This window comes from Chiloscyllium plagiosum, unplaced genomic scaffold (genome assembly GCF_037043375.1).
Source record: "Chiloscyllium plagiosum isolate Xiang-an unplaced genomic scaffold, Cpla_swu_hap1 HiC_scaffold_26, whole genome shotgun sequence".
Lineage (NCBI taxonomy): Eukaryota > Metazoa > Chordata > Chondrichthyes > Orectolobiformes > Hemiscylliidae > Chiloscyllium > Chiloscyllium plagiosum.
Genome location: NW_028270164.1, coordinates 32,670,316 through 32,690,284, shown reverse-complemented (window position 1 = coordinate 32,690,284; position 19,969 = coordinate 32,670,316). Strand labels below are relative to the sequence as shown.

General features: G+C 38.2%; 1 protein-coding gene across 2 annotated transcripts in view; it reads right to left on the bottom strand.

Annotated features, from left to right (window-relative positions):
• itpr3 (inositol 1,4,5-trisphosphate receptor, type 3) overlaps window positions 1-19,969 on the bottom strand; it is a 277,430-nt gene that overhangs the window by 17,161 nt on the left and 240,300 nt on the right. For both annotated transcript variants that reach the window (XM_043716798.2, XM_043716799.2), the window contains exons 45-52: window positions 19,638-19,739; window positions 18,957-19,040; window positions 16,139-16,240; window positions 12,862-13,054; window positions 10,476-10,601; window positions 9,603-9,775; window positions 2,659-2,823; window positions 421-613 (exon numbers count right to left, since the gene is read on the bottom strand). In XM_043716798.2, coding sequence (XP_043572733.1) covers window positions 421-613; window positions 2,659-2,823; window positions 9,603-9,775; window positions 10,476-10,601; window positions 12,862-13,054; window positions 16,139-16,240; window positions 18,957-19,040; window positions 19,638-19,739 — 1,138 coding nt within the window. The remainder of the gene's footprint in view (window positions 1-420; window positions 614-2,658; window positions 2,824-9,602; window positions 9,776-10,475; window positions 10,602-12,861; window positions 13,055-16,138; window positions 16,241-18,956; window positions 19,041-19,637; window positions 19,740-19,969) is intronic.

The following is a 19,969-nucleotide window of genomic DNA, read 5'->3' as shown; positions in this document are numbered from 1 at the left end:
CACACACTCAAGAATGCTTCATGATCTCAAGTTCAAGATAAGAAAGTTATTATGGATGAAGTTGTTTTTGTTCATCTTTAATACACTTTAGTATGGCAACATACTTTATGCCCAGATCTCCTTTGCTACATTATTAGTTCTATGAACAAATAAATGTGAATGGCCACCAGTCTCTGACACTCTGGTCAACTTGCACATAATGGAATGGCTGAGCAGTTGATGCCAGGCATGTGGGACAATATTCCTTTTCTGTGTTGTCAGTCTACATTTTTATGTCCATTAAAGTCATTCAGTAGGTAAATCTACAATTTGTGCAAAATCAAGAAACCCTGCCCGATGACAAAGACAATGCCTGAACATCACCTTAATTACAACTGAATACCGCACTGTCCAGACAGTGAAGTCTCAAGTTATATTTACCTGATGTCTTGCTGCTCGGTAACCTCTCAACATCTAGAATGAAGTCATCCTTCAGGAAAAGGAAGCCCACGATTGAGAAAAGATAAACAAGGATAAGGGCAAGCACAGCTGTCAGGAGGATGGAACGACCATTACGTGTAACACTTTTTATGACATTAAACAAGGTTTCTTCTCGATAGATCAAATCAAACAGCTGAAATAAAACAGTCAGATATATGGTAAGTTTATATTTATCAGTTTTTTGTCTCATTTTCATGGCCTGAACTTTATAGAACAGCAAGACAAAACTTTTAAACGGAAAGTCTTTATGATAATATTGATTTGGACTTGGTTCTCATTCGAGTAAATACAAACATTTTCTACATTTTACATTGATTTTGTTTCAAGAAAGATCAAACAGTCATTTAAATTTATATTCACCCAATACATCTCCCCTCAAATCCCATGAAACATAAAACAAAACAGTAAACAATGCAAAGTAAGTGGTATAATTCAAAAGGGGTACAGAAGTACACATCACTGTAGATGGTAGGGCAGGTGAAGAGTCTAGTTAATAAAACATACAACATCCTGGGCTTTATTACTAGGGGCATAGAGTACAAGAGCAAGACGATGCTGAACTTCTACACTTTTTCGGTCTTCGTTGCAGGATTATATACAGTTCTGGGTGAAACACCATAGGAGGATATGAACACATTAGTGAAAGTGTGAAAGAGATTTAAAAGAATGGTTCTAATTGTAAGAGTGCCATCACACGCTCAAGAATGAAATCTTCAGTTGTAAGGTTAGCTTTGAGAGGTTGGAACGGCTGTCTTTGGAGAGATGAAGATCAAGAACCAGACAGCATGGATTTAAAGTGATTTGAAACAGCAGCAAATGTGAGGTGAGAGAAAAGATTTTCATACAATGTGTGGTTCAGATCAGGAATGTACTGTCTGGTAGTGTGGAGGAGGCAGGTTCAATTGAGGAATTCAAGAGGGCATAAAATGATTATTTAAATAGAATACATTGTGCAAGGATTTGGGGTTTACAAGGATAAGGGCGCTAAGTCATGGTGCTCATTTTGAAAAGCATGATGACACATCTCATCAAGATTCATCTGACACAATGGCCAAATAGCATCCTTCTGCCATAATACTTCTGAGATTAAAATAATCATGTTGCATGTCTTTAAAGCAGGCCAATGTTTTATACTGACTCCTTAAATTTCTACATTAGCTTACAGTTTGCTCAGTTAAGGTTGAGGAACAAACTTAAATAGAGACTGGGCAGTATAGTGAATTAATGAATTGTCCCTTCTTCTTTGGAGCTTGGATTTGAATCTAACTTAATCTTACAGCATGTAGGGTCCCTTCTTTCTGTTAACTACAAAACTTCTACTTGAAATGAGCTGAGAAGCCATAACCCAGTTCCTAGTTGGCCTGAGGTCCACATTGGGACAGTGCCTATAATTCAGGAAAATGATCATTTATTGACCAGAGGGAAAGCAGTAATGTAATGGTAATTTCAATGGACTAGTAAACAAGAGTAGTACTAATGCACTGGAGGTATGGGTTTGAATCTCACGGTAATAGATCGTAAATCTAAATTAAATAAATCCTGAAACCATAACAAAAGTTAGTCTAATGGTGCCGAAGTAAACTTTGATGATTATCATAAAACCCATTTGGTTCATTAATGTTCTTTAGGAAAGGAAATCTGCTAGCCTTGCCTGGTCTGGCCTATATCGGAGACCACACCCCAGAAATATAATTGACTCTTCAACTGCTCTCTGAAATGGTTGACAGAGCCAATCAGTTCAAGGGCAAATGTGGATGAGCAAGAATTGCTAGACTTGTCTGCAATTCCTATTTCCCATGTGAGAATAAATAAGAAATAATATTACAAGAAAAAGATAATGGGAAAAAGTGCAATCAAAAACATACTGCAAATAAATACTAGGTCAGTAATATCTCTGAAGAGAGAATTTCTCCAGCAGTTTCTATGCTTAGCTCCAAGTGAAGCATAGAATACAGTTAACGTGCAATTACCGAACAACATAGTGTCTGCCTTTAGTTGGAAAAAGGCACAACATCTCCAATGCTCTTTTCACTTCAAGCAATCTTTTTTTGAGAATTAACTTAAGCAATGTAACACAACTAGAGCTCGATACAAAATGAAACAGGAATTAGCTGAAATGCTTTGATTAAAATTTGAAACATTCTGGCTGAAGCTGTGATAAATGACGATCTAACATACCAGGATGCTGTAGAAAAACTCATGCACGAAGAGCCCCAGTACACTTGTCACTATGTATCCGATATGGTAAAGGAATGTCATGTCCATAATCATGGCCTTATATCCAATGATAAATTTCCCACCATTGCCCACAAAACTAACCAGATACACTATTTTGTTGATGAGCTAAATATAACAAAAGGAAAAGAAAATAATAATTAATATGAGAATAAAGTACATCAAATGTATTCCAATATTCCGATTGCATTGCAAAATGAGCAACTACTATTTTTGTTGATTTGAAGTAGTTTACCATTTCTGTTAAATGTCTTGGAGATTCACTGTTGAAGGTGATGGCGATTTTAATGTTGAATACCATAGTTGCCTTCCACTGAATGTGTACATATATTGCTGTCAGTGTTAAGGGTATTACTGGAAACACATCCATAAGAAAGTAGCAGGGACCAAACTTTCAAATGTTCATCAGTTGTGAACAGATGAATTAGGGATAGGAGGAGATTATTTGATCTTGAAACTTAATCTGCCTTAAAAACCCTAGAGGCCTATCTTATTGGCTTTCTTACAGAATTATATTCCCCCAGTGTAGTATGAATGCATTAGTTGTGCCAACATACAATTGAATAAGATAATATAGCTTAGTGTAACTTATGAAAGTACAACATTAACCTCCTTGGGAGGCCTCTGTGCCATGCCATGTCAAGACATAACAACAAGCTTTATTATAATTGATGTAAGTGATCAGGAGTAGTTATTGAAGAGGTTCTCCTTCTAACATTCACCAAAGATTAATCAGAAATGAACACTATCACCATGCTGCATGGTTTGTCAGTAGAAAAACCTTCCACTTCATTATATGTGACTATCAAGGCCAAATCTTGCAGCTCAGAGCCAGATATCCTGGGAGCTGCCATGATACTTAGACAGAGAAGGCACAGGTTTCTTCATTCTATCAAAGATCTCCAGCCATGCAGGTAGAAAAAAAGGCCAATTCCTTCAAACATGGCAGATGACATCTTTATGAAACCATAGTTCTGAAGATACAACATTGCTGACACTTCCACCAGGACAATAGTGGAATAGGCCATAGATCTGCAAGTCACACAACATTGACTTTATTATTGACCTTTTCCTGTTATGTTGGGCATCCTTCTAACTCCAGACACAGTACTGACTCAGATTGCAACATGGTGTTATGAACCAGGCTAGAACCCCTCAAAACATTTCAATGGGCAGCACGGTGGCACAGTGGTTAGCACTGCTGCCTCACAGCGCCAGAGACCCGGGTTCAATTCCCGCCTCAGGCGACTGACTGTGCGGAGTTTGCACATTCTCCCAGTGTCTGTGTGGGTTTCCTCCGGGTGCTCCGGTTTCCTCCCACAGTCCAAAGATGTGCAGGGTCAGGTGAATTAGCCATACTAAATTGCCAGTAGTGTTAGGTAAGGGGTAAATGTAGGGGTATGGGTGGGTTTCGCTTCGGCGGGTCAGTGTGGACTTGTTGGGCCGAAGGGCCTGTTTCCACACTGTAATGTAATGTAATCTAATCTAATCTAATCTAAAAGTAGCCGAAACCATAACTTTCCAGCAGGTTTTAAGCAGGTGTGGAGTGGATATTCCAGGAGTGATGCACCTGGCCCAACCACTTCATTTTAAACAAAATAGAATTTATTTGCAAGATTACCGAATGAAAAAGAGAACAGAATACACAATAACTTGACTATTTAAAAACCGAATCGACTCTATCGGAACCTAATGATGCTGTTCCAAATACTTTCAACATTCCCTTAGCAAAAAAAGGTAAAATCAAAAACAGGTTCTTACAGGAGAGATGTCAGAGAGGGTAAGCATGGAATTATTTCTTTGACCAAAGGACAAAGGGTAACTAGGGAGAGACTAGGGCCCCTCAAAGATCAGCAAGGCGGCCTTTGTGTGGAGCCACAGAAAATGGGGGAGATACTAAATGAATATTTTGCATCAGTATTTACTGTGGAAAAGGATATGGAAGGTATAGACTGTAGGGAAACAGATGGTGACATCTTGCAAAATGTCCAGATTACAGAGGAGGAAGTGCTGAAAAGGGTAAAGGTGGATAAATCCCTAGGACCTGATCAGGTGTACCCTAGAACTCTGTGGGAAGCCAGAGAAGTGACTGCTAGGCCTCTTGCTGAGATATTTGTATTATGGATAGTCACAGGTGAGGTGCCGGAAGACTGGAGGTTGGCAAACATGGTGCCACTGTTTAAGAAGGGTGGTAAAGAAAAGCCAGGGAACTATAGACCAGTGAGCCTGACCTCAGTGGTGGGCAAGTTGTTGGAGGGAATCCTGAGGGACAGGATGTACATTTTTTTGGAAAGGCAAGGACTGATTAGGGATAGTCAACATGGCTTTGTGCATGGGAAATCATGTCTCACAAACTTGATTAAGTTTTTTGAAGTAACAAAGAGGATTGATGAGGGCAGAGCAGTAGATGTGATCTATATGGACTTCAGTAAGGTAATGAACAAGGTTCCCCATGGGAGACTGATTAGCAAGGTTAGATCTCATGGAATACAGGGACAACTAGCCGTTTGGATACAGAACTGGCTCAAAGGTAGAAGATAGAGGGTGATAGTGGAGGGTTGTTTTTCAGACTGGAGGCCTGTGACCAGTGGAGTGCCACAAGGATCGGTGCTGGGTCCTCTACTTTTTTGTCATATACATAAATGATTTGGATGTGAGCCTAAGAGGTATACTTAGTAAGTTTGCAGATGACACCAAAATTGGAGGTGTAGTGGACAACAAAGAGGGTTACCTCAGATTACAACAGGATCTGGACCAGATGGGCCAATGGGCTGAGAAGTGGCAGATGGAGTTTAATTCAGATAAATGTGAGGTGCTGCATTTTGGGAAAGCAAATCTTAGCAGGACTTATACACTTAATGGTAAGGTCCAACGGAGTGTTGCTGAACAAAGAGACCTTGGAGTGCAGGTTCAAAGCTCCTTGAAAGTGGAGTCACAGGTAGATAGGATAGTGAAGACGACGTTTGGTATGCTTTCCTTTATTGGTCAGAGTGTTGAGTACAGGAGTTGGGAGGTCATGTTGCGGCTGTACAGGACATTGGTTAGGCCACTGTTGGAATAGTGCGTGCAATTCTGGTCTCCTTCCTATCGGAAAGATGTTGTGAAACTTAAAAGGGTTCAGAAAAGAGTTACAAGGATGTTGCCAGGGTTGGAGGATTTGAGCTATAGGGAGAGGCTGAACAGGCTGGGGCTGTTTTCCCTGCAGTGTCGGAGGCCGAGGAGTGACCTTATAGAGGTTTACAAAATTATGAGGGGCATGGATAGGATAAATAGACAAAGTCTTTTCCCTGGGGTCAGGGAGTCCAGAACTAGAGGGCATAGGTTTAGAATGAGAGGGGAAAGATACAAAAGAGACCTAAGGGGCAACTTTTTCATGCAGAGGGTGGTACGGGTATGGAATGAGCTGCCAGAGGAAGTGTTGGAGGCTGGTACAAATGCAACATTTAAGAGGCATTTGGATGGGTATATGAATAGGAAGGGTTTGGACGGATATGGGCCAGGTGCTGGCAGGTGGGACTAGATTGGGTTGGGATATCTGGTCGGCATGGACAGGTTGGACCGAAGGGTCTGTTTCCATGTTGTACATCTCTATGACTCTATGACCAGCAGCCTCAAAAAGAAAAATTGACTGCTTGCTAAAACCCAACCAAACCAGAGAAAAGCTGAGCTGGGAATAACTGGGAACTTCCCTTTCATAAAACATAGAACAATACAGCGCAGAACAGGCCCTTTGACCCCCGATGTTGCGCCGACCTGTGCACTATTCTCAGCTCGTCCCCCCACACTATCCCATCATCATCCATGTGCTTATCTAAGGATTGTTTAAATCTCCCTAATGTGGCTGAGTTGACTACCTTAGCAGGTAGGGCATTCCACACCCTTACCACTCTCTGCGTAAAGAATCTGCCTCTGACATCTGTCTTAAATCGGTCAGCCCTCAATTTGTAGTTATGCCTCTTTGTACAAGCTGATGTCATCATCCTAGGAAAAAGACTTTCACTGTCATACCCTATCTAATCCTCTGGTCATCTTGTGTATCTTTATCAAATCCCCTCTTAGCCTTCTTCTTTCCAATGAAAACAGATCCAAGTCTCTCAGCCTTTCCTCATAAGACTTTCCCTCCAGACCAGGCAACATTTTGGTAAATCTCCTCTGCACCTTTTCCAATGCTTCGACATTCTCCCCAAAATATGGGGACCAGAACTGTACACAATATTCCAAGTGTGGCCGCACTAGCATTTTGTATAGTTGCAGCATGATATTGTGGTTCTGGAACTCAATCCCTCGACGAATGAAACCTAACACACTGCATGCCTTCTTAACAGCACTATCCACCTGGGTGGCAACTTTCAGGGATCTATGTACATGGACTCCAAGATCCCTCTGCACATCCACATGACCAATAATCTTTCCATTGACCCAGTACTCTGCCTTCCTGTTATTCTTCCCAAAGTGCATCACCTCACATTTAGCTGCATTGAACTCCATTTGCCAACTCTCAGTCCAATTCTGCAGTTTATCCAAGTCCCCCTGCAACCTGTAACATTTTTCCAAATTGTCCACTACTCCACCGACTTTAGTGTCATCTGCAAATTTACTAATCCATCCACCTATGCCTGCGTCTAAGTCATTTATAAAAATGCAGTGGTCCCAAAACAGATCCTTGTGGCACACCATTAGTAACCGGACTCCAGGGTGAATATTTTCCATCAACCACCACTTGTTGCCTTCTTTCAGAAAGCCAGTTTCTAATCCAAACTGCTAAATCACCCTCAATTCCATGCCTCTGCATTTTCTCCAACAGCCTACCATGTGGAACCTTATCAATGGCTTTACTGAAGTCCATGTATACCACGTCAATTGCCCTACCCTCATCTACATGCTTGGTCACCTTCTCAAAAAACTCAATGAGGTTTGTGAGACACAACATTCCCTTGATGAAACCAATTTGACTATCTGAAATCAAATTGTTGCTTGCTAGGTGATTATAAATCTTATCTCCTATAATCCTTTCCAAAACCTTTCCTACAACAGAAGTAAGGCTCACTGGTCTATAATTACCTGGTCATCTCTACTGCCCTTCTTGAACAAGGGCACAACATTTGCAATCCTCCAGTCCTCTGATACTAAACCTGTAGACAATGACAACTCAAATATCAAAGCCAAAGGCTCTGCTATCTCCTCCCTACCTTCCCAGAGAATCTTTAGATAAATCCCATCTCGCCCAGGGGACTTGTCTACTTTCACTTCTTCTAGAATTGATAACACTTGCTCATAACTAACCTCGATCCTTTCTAGTCTAATATCTCATACCTCATTCTTCTCCTCTACAATATTCTCCTTTTCTGGAGTAAAAACCGATGAGAAATGTTCGTTTAGCACCTCTCTGATCTCCACAGGGTCCACACTCAACTTCCCACTTCTGTCTTTGACTGGCCCTATTCCTACTCTAATCATCCTTTTATTCCTCAATTTTATTCATTGTACAGGTTTTTTTAAACTTTAAAGCCTTTTGCCTGAGACAGTACCTGTTAGCTGTAATCAAATTTGCCTTAAGACCCTTCCAAACCAGACACATTGCAGCTTCTGTGTTTACCACCCCCAAATAAAATCAAGAACAGAACAACCTTGTCAAAGGAACAGCATCGTCACAATGGGCTCTAGCTGGCTTGATCGGATGGTCTAACCTTCTTTGGCAGTCCTCTCCACCACCCCTTTCACCACCACCTCCAGGTTCTTGTTCATGAAAAGTGGTATGAGCTTTCTGCTCCTCTGTGTCTTCATGGGCAAGTTTGAGGAGCAGTTCCTAGCTTTCAACACCTGAAATGGTGTGCAGCTGGGCTTTTGGTGCAGCATTAGTATTGTGTACACCAGAAGGTCCCAGTAATGGTGAGCAATTCCATCTCTGTTCCTAAGTGGTGCCACAAGATGTATGCCGTTACATAATTAATGAGGTGACAAGTAGAAGATTGAGTGAGCAGAGTTGCTCTGTGCATGGTGAACCAGGTGCCTTGAATCTTACTCAACAAGACTGCAAATAGAAAGAAAACCCATCCCAAGTTTATCTACATAACAACAGTCAACTGTTTTGGCTTCCTGTGAGAGAAGCATTATAGTACATGAATGCAACCATCTTTTCCCTTTTGAGTTATTACAGCTAAATATAATACTTCAAGATCTCATTCATTCTTTTCCCACCAGCCAATGTTTACAATAATTCAAAACAAACACAAAGAATGCAGGACAAACTCAGAGAGAGAAACAGTTAATGTTTCAAAACCAGCATGATTCTTCTTCAGAATTCAGAGCTTCAGAACTTCCTTTTCCACAGTAATTCATCTAACTTAGTGCTGGGTTTTTAATTTTCTATAACATCATTCTAATATATGCAGGCCAATGCATGCATATATTAGAATTATTCAGTTTATCTTGCATGTTGAGCAACTCCTTTTAAACCATTAATTAATTCACATTCTTGTTCATATGCTCTCTTGTTGCATATTTGATTATTTGGGTGGATCATTATTTGTTCACTTAACCTCCACATGTCAGATAATCCTCAAAGTAATTAAATGGAAATGTGTACAAGGATTTTGGAACTGTTCCAAATTACTTCAGCAAACAAATTGCAAGTTAGAGTCTTTTGTCAACAACAAGTAAATGCCAACATCAATTTTGATGTAATTTCTATGGCCACCCATTGCTATGTGAGAACATCTTGTAATGACTTTTTTTCAGTATTTTCTAGATAGTTATCCAACAATTGCATCAAATAATAGATAAGTCAACTGAATCAAAACAGATTCATACTTATTTAATTCAGCAAGGGAGCCTATGTTTTGCATAATTCAACATTCAAGTTTGCTAATAATCAGCTTTATACTCACATTAAGCAATCCTAGTGTTAATAAAGTGTGGCCAATTCCAATGTAATATATTGATCGGATTATCAATGCTATTAATAATGGTCTTAGGCCATATCTCTTGGAAAGCAGAGAAACTACAGAGAAACATATTACACCCCAAAAAACAAGTGAGAGAAAGGATGAATCCAGGGCCCCTGTATGAAGAAAAGTAGAAAACAAGTTATTACTATGTTTTTTTCACTTTATGCTTTAATTATATAACAAAGCATGCTATAGCCTTCTGTTAGCTCACTCAAGTGTGTCTGCTCATTTTGACTGTAGGTCATTGCAATATAATTTTGACAGCAGTTAAATGTACCTTACATTCTTTTGATTCCAAAACAAATTTGGTTAGTAAAGCTGTGACCACCTTTTCAACAGCTTTTAAAATTTAAGCTTGATGTCATTTAACTTTATTGTTTTCTTTACTTTCCTTTTCATATACACTTTACAAGCTTCACGGTACACTATGTTATGGGTCAATATTGAACAAGAGAAGCCTGTGGTTTGGCTTAGAAGAATATGCCATACTGTTCTACAACAATGATAGCATTATTGGCCTTTAAATCTTTAGCAGTATGATATTCCACTATTATTAACTTATTAGCACTTGTAGGACTTTGTCAAGGCAAAACACAAGGAATACACATACTGCACAAATCAACATGGGATAATAATAAATTAAACTTTGTAATTTAATCTGTTTAATCAGATAGAGAATTATTTGGACTTTGACTTAAATTCTGAATGTCAAAGTTCTTGATTGAATGTTCACCTAATTATTCACCATCATTCATAATCTATCCAGGTAAGCATTTTCAAACACTCAAATACTTCATTAATCCATGAACATACCCATTGATGTAGGTTCTGCATAAGGATAGAAGAAGGCAATGACCAGATTGATAAACACAGCCAGGTTGAAGGAGATGCTGCCCCAAAGTGACATCCTCCTGGAGAACCAGTACAGCAGTGGCATATCTAATAAAAAAAAAGACAATGCCAATGCAATATATAAATAAAACACACTGGAAATCATTCTACTTAATCAGTGGTAACACAAAGGCTTACCAATTCACCTGACTATTAAAATTTAATTTTACCAATTACTGGGACCTCTTGAAAGCTGAATTCCTATTACAAAATTAACAACAGGATTTACAACACCAAAATATGGGAACCATTATTTATCATCCACATATGTCCCCTCCACTCCATTTATTTCATTTGAACCAATCAGCATACCTTTGCTTTTCTATTTCAGTCACACATATCTCATAAATGCAACTGTCTGCCTCATCAGTCCACAAAGTAGAGGAACTTCTCCTCAAGTCTTCTTGGATTTATTAGCGAGTACTTTATAGGAAAAAGTGAGGACTGCAGATGCTGGAGACCAGAGTCACAAAGTGTGGCGCTGGAAAAGCACAGCCAGTCAGGCACCATCCGAGGAGCAGGAGAATCAACGTTTCGAGTATAAGTTCTTCATGCTCGAAATATCAACTCTCCTGCTCCTTGGATGCTTTTCCAGCACCGCACCTTCTGATTCCCATCTTTTATTTATTCTCTAGTTTCAGACACTACCATAAAGTATAACATTATTTTCTATAACTAACCTATCAATTCTTTTCATAACTTAGAAGACTTCTGCACTGAGTAGTCTCTGTAATATACTATTTCTAACAGAAAAGAGCTAGAGACTGCTAGATTTCCCCGACAGTTGGACCCTTTAATTTTGGTGTCACAGTTGTAAATTCTATTGCACCTTTCCAATGGCTTCTCTATCCTTTTTGTAATATGGTGACTGGACTTGTGCACAGTGCTTCAAATGCAATCTATACAAGGTTCTATTTTAATTCAAAATAACTTCTCTGTGTTTCAATTATATTATTTTTCTAGTGCTCGCTTTCTGCTTTTTGTGGCAGAGTTAATTACTCCTGCTCAGATTCTTTTATGTCTTTCTCCTTTTTACACTCTTATTTTCCAAGTGTAGGTGGCCAATTAATTCTCAAACTGAAAATACATTATTGTACACTTCTATGTTGAAAATAATTTTGCAATTTACACTCTATTCTTCAATAACTTACACGTAGGATATAAAGTGTTATAATGAGACTTGAGAACAGAGCTTGAGTAAATTATAAAGTTTCCACTTTAAAACAGTACAAAATTATTCATTTGGTGTTCAAGAATTAAGGGAGAGTTTGAAATAACAAACATGTGCAACTTGAAATAAACAAGCTAAACTAATGTAGTCATGATTCGGAGATGCCGGTGTTGGACTGGTGTGTACAAAGTTAAAAATCACACAACACCGAAAGCTCGTGTGCTTCCAATTTAACCTGTTGGACTATAACCTGGTGTTGTGTGATTTTTAACTTTAAACTAATGTAGGCTCTCTATAATCTGGAAATCTATTGTTCAGAAACTCCAGAAATATATTCAGCAGAACCATCTGGTTCATCAAGAGCACTATTTTAATACAGTACTTTGGAAATGGAAATATAGAAGTTACAGTATTTGGATAAATAAAACAATCTTCATAATTTGTTTATATGATTTTATCAGTACGGTTTATTCCAGGTAAATATTCATACACTTGTGGTTAGACATTCTAATGTCAATGCACAATTCATAAAATTCCAAAATGCAAAAAGGTGTTGATCCCAGGCAGCGTGAATGGAGAAGCTGTTGTGAAGGACTCTCCAAAGAGAAATTATTCAGAAAGTATCTACGATCAAATTATTTTTCTTTCATTTCAAGTTTGATTTCAATATTGCATTCTCAAATTTAATTTCTGTCATTTCACAGAGACAATTTTGATCGAATGGCATTGTCTGCTAGGTTCACACAATTAACCTTTTGGGATTCAATTTTCTATGTAGTCAATCATTAAAACACTTCAATGTATTAATATTAATTCCTGTACTATTGTAAAATATGTAGATGAGAACTATCATCTATGCCTTAAATGTTGTGCTGCAATTATCTAATGAGGAAATTAAATTTGTGAGATTGCCTTTTTAAAGTTCTAAACTACTAATTTCTAATTTACTTGCCCTAGAATTTGAAACCTTCTCAACGTAAAACAATTGAAAAGTACAACAGCATAATTCCTCCCTTTATTCACACAAGATAGATTAGTACAGTATCAGTGCAGCAAATTCTTTCTGAACACAAATTTTAGAAACAATTCTTTGCTTTGGCAGTAAAATGCGAAGAAATGCTTTCAAACTGATCTTACTTCTGAGTTTCTTTTGCCACTTCATCTCATTGTATAAAAAATGGGTCTTTTCAAAGAAATCGCTGACTTTGCTGCCTTGTTCATCCTGCTCTGTGGTGGTGAGCACTCTGTGCTTTGACTCATTTGTTAGGTATTCACAAATGCTTGGCACGGGGAATACAATCTGCTCCATGTTTCGGTCATTCCGAATAATCTAGTGACCAGAACCACAGTAGGAAAATGCTGTTAAACACACAGAAATCACACAGCCATACAACTGCATGGCCACTAACTTATATTACTTTAAGAATGTGTGAAATAAACCCAAACAGACAACTTTAAAAGCTTCTGTTTACATTTCAAACATTCAAAATGTTTACATTATATTTTACTATTTAACTAGATATATTTTGATTTGGTTACTTATGACCACCAAAATGCCTTCATTGACCCTAAATTGCTGAAATCAGTCGTTATAAGAACACTGCTACTCTGACAGCTCTTTAAGCAGTCCTACCAGTTTTTGCCATATGATTCCAGCCACTCCACACTGTCGATTTTAGTTTTTAGTTAAGGATTGCAGCTTGCACAAAATAGTTAATAATATACATTTGGGAGTGAACACACACCAGATAACATATGAGCTTAGATGAGCTGCCAGTCAATAACATACATAAGGATTAAGGTAGGTTTTGGAGATATTGCTTTCTCACTACTTTATATATTCAAATCGTTCGCTTCACTAAGAGAGCAGTAATTAATCTCTGTTAGGGTTGATTTAAAATAATCCTCTAAGAGAAGCATCTAAGAGGTGTGCAGATTTATGAGTTCATAGAATCATACAATGCAGAAAAGGCCTTTTGGCCCATCAAAAGTCAGTACTGCCAAAAATATACTACTACCTACACTAGTCCCAAAAGTTATGACATATCAATTCTCTCCCAAGTTATTATTAAAGGTTGTGAGGTACCCAACCTCAATTACCCACCTAGATAGCACATTCCAGACCCCCATCACCCTCTGGGAAAATGTTTTTTTTGCTCAAATCTCTCTGGGTTTCCTCTGATGCTCTGGCTTCCTCCCACAGTCCAAAGATGTGCAGGTTAGGAGGGTTGACCATGCTAAATTGCCCATAGTGTCCAGGGATGTGCATGCTAGGTGGATTAGCCATGGGAAATGCAGAGTTACAGGGATAGGTGATTCTGGGTGGGATACTGTTCAGTGGGTGGGATGCTATTCAGAGGGTCTGTCCCAATGGCCGAATGGCCTGCTTCCACACTATAAGGATTCTATGAACTCCTGTCTAATTCTTAATTTCACTTTAAAATTATGCCTACATGTTATTGATCCTTCAACTATATTGAACAGCTGCTTTCTATTCACCTTGTCCATGCCCCTCAATCCTATACATCGCTATCAAGGTTCCCCCTCAACCTTCTCAGCTCCAAAGAAAACAATCCAAGCATATCTAGTGTCTCTTCAAAGCTGAAATGCTCTATCGCAGGCAATGTTCTGGTGAATCTCCTTTGCAACCCCTCCGGTGCAATCAAACTTTTCCTATAATGTGGTGACCAGAACTGCACACAGTACTCCAGTTGTGGCCTAACCAAACTATTGTATAGCTCAAATGGGACCTCCCTGCTAGAGTCATGGAGTCATAGAGATGTACAACATGGAAACAGACCCTTCGGTCCAACCCGTCCATGCCGACCAGATATCCCATCCCAATCTAGTCCCACCTGCCAGTACATATCCCTCCAAACCCTTCCTGTTCATATACCCATCCAAATGCCTCTTAAATGTTGTAATTGTACTAGCCTCCACCACTTCCTCTGGCAGCTCATTCCATACCTGTACCAGTCTCTGTGTGAAAAAGTTGCCCCTTAAGTCTCTTTTATATCTTTCCCCTCTCACCCTAAACCTATGCCCGCTAGTTCTGGACTTCCTGACGCCAGGGAAAAGACTTTGCTTATTTACCCTATCCATGCCCCTCATAATTTTGTAAACCTCTATAAGGTCACCCTTCAGCCTCCAACGCTCCAGGGAAAAAAGCCCCAGCCTGTTCAGCCTCTCCCCATAGCTCAAATCCTCTAATCCTGGCAACATCCTTGTCAATCTTTTCTGAACCCTTTCAAGTTTCACAACATCTTTCCGGTAGGAATGAGACCAGAACTGCATGCACTATTCCAACAGTGGCCTAACCAATGTCCTGAACAGCCACAACATGACCTCCCAACTCCTATACTCAATACTTTGACCAATAAAGGAAAGCATACAAAACTCCTTCTTCACTATCCTATCTACCTGCGACTCCACTTTCAAGGAGCTATTAACCTACACTCCAAGATCTCTTTGTTCAGCAACACTACCTAGGACCTTACAATCTCTTATAACGCTCTTATAATCTATGCCACAACTGACAAGTTATGGATCATTATCGTCAACTATCCATTTGACCAAGAAAAATGCAATAAACAAATGATGAAAGCGCACCCTTCTAGATATTAAATAAGCCAAACTACAACTGTGTGCATTAAAAAAAAAGGTTTTGTTTTATCGACAACTAGTTAAAGTTAACATCCCAGTGGAATTCATCCTGGGATTGATTACTTTGAAAAGATTAGAAGACATTGTAGAATAAAACATACTTTGAGATTATTTTAAACAATAAAATTCAAGAACAATGGCAGAATGGATAACCCCATTTAACTATATCAGCTTTTATGTGAATAAGCAAAAGAAGTTTGGAGTGAAAATTCATTTATCTTTGATGTTGAAATGATATAACAAATCTCATAGAAATAATAAAAACAGGCAGCTCCACATATTACCCGAACACAATCCAGAAATGATTTCAGTTCTATAGTGTTCCTTTATCAAGCAACTGGATATGACACCATTTTTAAACATCTATGCTAAAATCTGCACTTAATATGGTTTTTACTGGTATAAAAATGCTACTTTTCAGATTTCATCTTGACCACTAATAAAATGTTTACTGGTCTTGGTGGAGTTGCTCAGCTGGAGCTCACTGGGAGAAAGTGAGGACTGCAGATGCTGGAGATCAGTTTCGAGAGTGTGGTGGTGGAAAAGCACAGCAGGTCAGGCAACATCCAAGGCGCAGGAGAATCAACGTTTTGGGCATAAGCGCTTCATTCCTGATGAAGGGCTTATGCCTGAAACTTCAATTCTCCTGCTCCTTGGATGCTGCCTGACCTGCTGTGCTTTTCTAGCACTGCACTCTCAACTGGAGGTCACTAGGCCCATAAACTGAAAATACATGCATTAAAAATTTTACCTCGATCTGTGCTGTGTGGTTTGAATAGTAGGTCAAAGGATCTTCCTCTTCTTGTTGTTCCTGATGACCTGCTTTCAGCATTTGCATGTTGTTCAACATAAGCTGGAAAAATGTAAGAAAAGCCATTAATTCAACTGTCGGGTGAGATATTGTTGCTGATTATTTGACATTCTGAATTAAAGAAAACTTTTGTCTCTGCTGTTTTTATGCCAACAGTTGTTGCTTCATTTATTCTTCTAATTATTTTTGGATCAGGATCTCTATAAAAACTGCATATTTTACTTCTTCAGGCAATAAACAAATGGAAATCTTTATGGAGGAAGAGTGTTTCTTAAACCAAGATGCCATTGTGTAATAATCACTGACATCTGATAGATTCAGTAACACCAGCACACTGGAATATTATCTGTAACTTTTTAAAAAAAAATTCTGTTGTGCTTATTTTATATTATTTAAGTAAAGCTCAGACACAGGGCAACTTTACAATAAAATTAGGAATTACATTTCTAATGCTGTTATCCTCAAAAGAGTAATTCTATGTCAGTTGCAAGCTATTTTGGAGATCAGAATCATATTTCAGCCTCAAATATTATTTGGCTTTAATGGGAATTTAATTTGATTGAGCTTATAGCCTAGAAACCAGCAATTCTGCAGACAGGATTTACATAATCACTACATAGCTTTTGCTCGCAAAGGCACTGTTTAAATTAAATGGTTAGCTAAACTACTAAGAATTTCCTGCCAAATTGTGATAATGAATGGATTGTTTCTTAATTAAATATCATTTCCCTCATTTCAATGGAATCCTTCACGATTCTACCACAGGTTGGCCAAAATATGAAAATTAGCATTCTTGTGAATAATCAACAGTGCACAACATATGTGAAGAAATATTGGAGTTTGCTACACATGACTAACATTTGAGAAGTTCTGTTATAAGAAACAGAAACTGATCTTTTAAGTATAAGTTATTCTCACCTTTCATGCACTTGGAAACTTGAAGCATCATTCAGCTGGAGATGCCAGTTTTCAGATGGCATGTTATGCTTTCAAATTACCAAGGTTCCACCAATTCCCAGTGTTTCTTATTTCTTTTCAGACTGCCTACTTTCCCTATTATAAGATGTATAACAGTACAGCAGTACTTCCTTTGGTCCAACATTAATTTAGTTTTATTATGCCTTTGTGGAGTGCCTTGGAATGTTTGTTGGAGAATAGTAAATGCATTGTAAAAATGCAATTTGTTTATGTGGTGAGGCTAAGATAATAAGCATTCTGCTGGGTACTGTAAATATCTGCTGCTGTTTACGAAGGTGGCAACATTCATTTTACAATGAAGAGTGACAGTGTGCCTATTTTCTTTATAATGTTGGTAGTAAAATATGAACTATCAATCTTCAACTTCCATCATTAGAGTTTATTACCTGGTGCCTTTCACAGACTAAAATGGTTTTAAAAGAACAAAAACTGATCTAAAAATGGCTTCAATGATCACATGACCACAAATTTAGACAGGCTCAGGAAATCAATGTAGAATTTAAAAAGTCATCTGAACTAAAATTGCCGTCTTATCTAAAGACATCAAAGTGGTCAAATGCATTGGCCATTAAGAAACTCACATCTCTTGGTTTGCACTTGAGTGGGAATTGCACATACTGGACATGGAAGAGTTACCTGATAATACAGCGCAGGTAGTTAAAGAAATAAGGATTCCTAACAGCAAAGACTGCATTCATTCATTCCATTATTCTTCATTTCCTCACAAGTAGGGCCCAGTGAGAAAGCAAACTGGAGAATCAACCATTTATGTAGAACTCAAGCTATCTAAAATTTTCACTGATGAAAATTTGATGAAGATTCCAGTCATCAATTAAACAACCGTAGTTTCTAGTTAGAATTTAGCTTCTCCAGGATGCTAGGGATTTTTGAGCCTGAACCAGAAACTCTCTCTCCTTTTTAAACGTGTGTGTGTATGTATACGTTTAATGACATGTCTTAGTACTTTCATTGAAGTTAGTAAATAATAAACTTTCTCTTTATTTCACACTAGAAAACTCCATAATTGACTGCCTAATTTTGATAAATACTACATTTTAATTGAAGTGTAATAGTTGTGTTCTGAAAAAGAAATTAAAATATCTTTGTAACTGGCTGAGAGGACCAAAAGGAAGGGGAATGATTCAACCCTCTTCACTTGGTCTAACTTCCTCTGTAATTAAAAGTACAATTTTGAAAGGTATAATTGCTGAGAATCTAATTTTGTTCATAGGTAATTAATTATAGTGCTAAATGGGTAATCTTGCAATTAAAACAATTAAAATACCGTCCAACCTTATCCAACACAAATACACGTGGAAAACCTTTCCTAATACCCAATGATTTCTGGGCACCTCAAATTGTATATGGGTTACACAACTGGCCAAAACATAACACGCCAATAGGACTTAACAAAAAAGGCAATCTGCACCTGATATCAGGAGATGCAAACTCTGAAACCGACAAAACTTTCATATAATTTTTGCCTTTGGCCAGAGAAAGCAGCGTCATTGAATAGATTTAAGGCAAAGGTATATAGATCTTCTACAAAGAAGGGGATTAATGGTTATTGGGGTAGGTAGAAATATAGAGTTGAAGCCCCAATCAAGTGAGCTATGATCTTATTGCATGGTGGAACAGGCTAGATAGGGTGGATAGCTCAGGCCTGCTCCTAATTCGCATGTTTATAAATTCTTATTGAACAATGAGAAATCTTTAGAGCATATACTGGTCAACATTTTCTTTGCAATGATTCCTGTTCATGAAACTTCAATTTTCTCACCATTGAAATGCCTTCATCCACCTCCTCTTGTACCCGTTTGACTGGCTTCAGTAACTGCTGCAGTTGTTTATTGTGGCGGGACAACTGAAATAAACAGTAAAAGCTTTATAAACCTTTGATCTTACTTGTGCAACTATTAATGCTGGTGTAATGGCACTGGCATATTGTATATGATATTTAAATGAACAACGAAATGTGGAAGAAGAATCTGACATCGCGACTCAGCTGAAACGGTCCTGTAGTCATCAGACACAAACATGATGTTGGGAACACTGATCATTTAGAAATACTGCTGCCTGTGTTCAGTAGCAACTTGCGCAAATTTATTTTATCTGGAATAACTTTTTCCCCACCCCATCCAACTTCATTCTTGCAGAATTCACATTTTTGCAGATATATATTTCCCAGAAAAAATTTTGCAAATAACGCAGCCAATTGGATTAATGAATATATCACTACAAATCAAAGATATTTTGTGAGTCTGGCACTTTCATAGTCGGCCCTTTGAACAGTGTAATCTTCCACTAACAGCAACTAGTCTGTATTCTCCCATTGATCCCTATGTTATGCTCTACTTGATACTACACAGTCTGTTCCCTCCACTGGGTTTCAAGACCCATGAAGCAAAGAGAAAAGGAAGTAAACAGCAATTTTCAAAGAACCAAAGGGAAACAGTGTTACCTGCAAGGCTAAAATATAAATGTTGTGTCCAACATCTCTTGGAGAAACTTCTGAATTCTCACATTCTTCTTCTTGTTGGTAAGCCTTATTAATCACGTTAACCTTAAAAAGCATCATTTGGATGGAAATAATTAAATAGTTGTAACAGAAATATGCTTGCAGTCACATCAACATGTAGCATGATGTGACTTTTATTTCTTTCATACAATCTTTTGTCATAGCAATGACACATCAGAACTTAGTTAGAGCCAAAGATTTTAATAGCAAATGGTGTCACAAAGTACATTCCAATAAGTATATAGCTTTAATTGAAGCCACTAGACTGGAGAGTT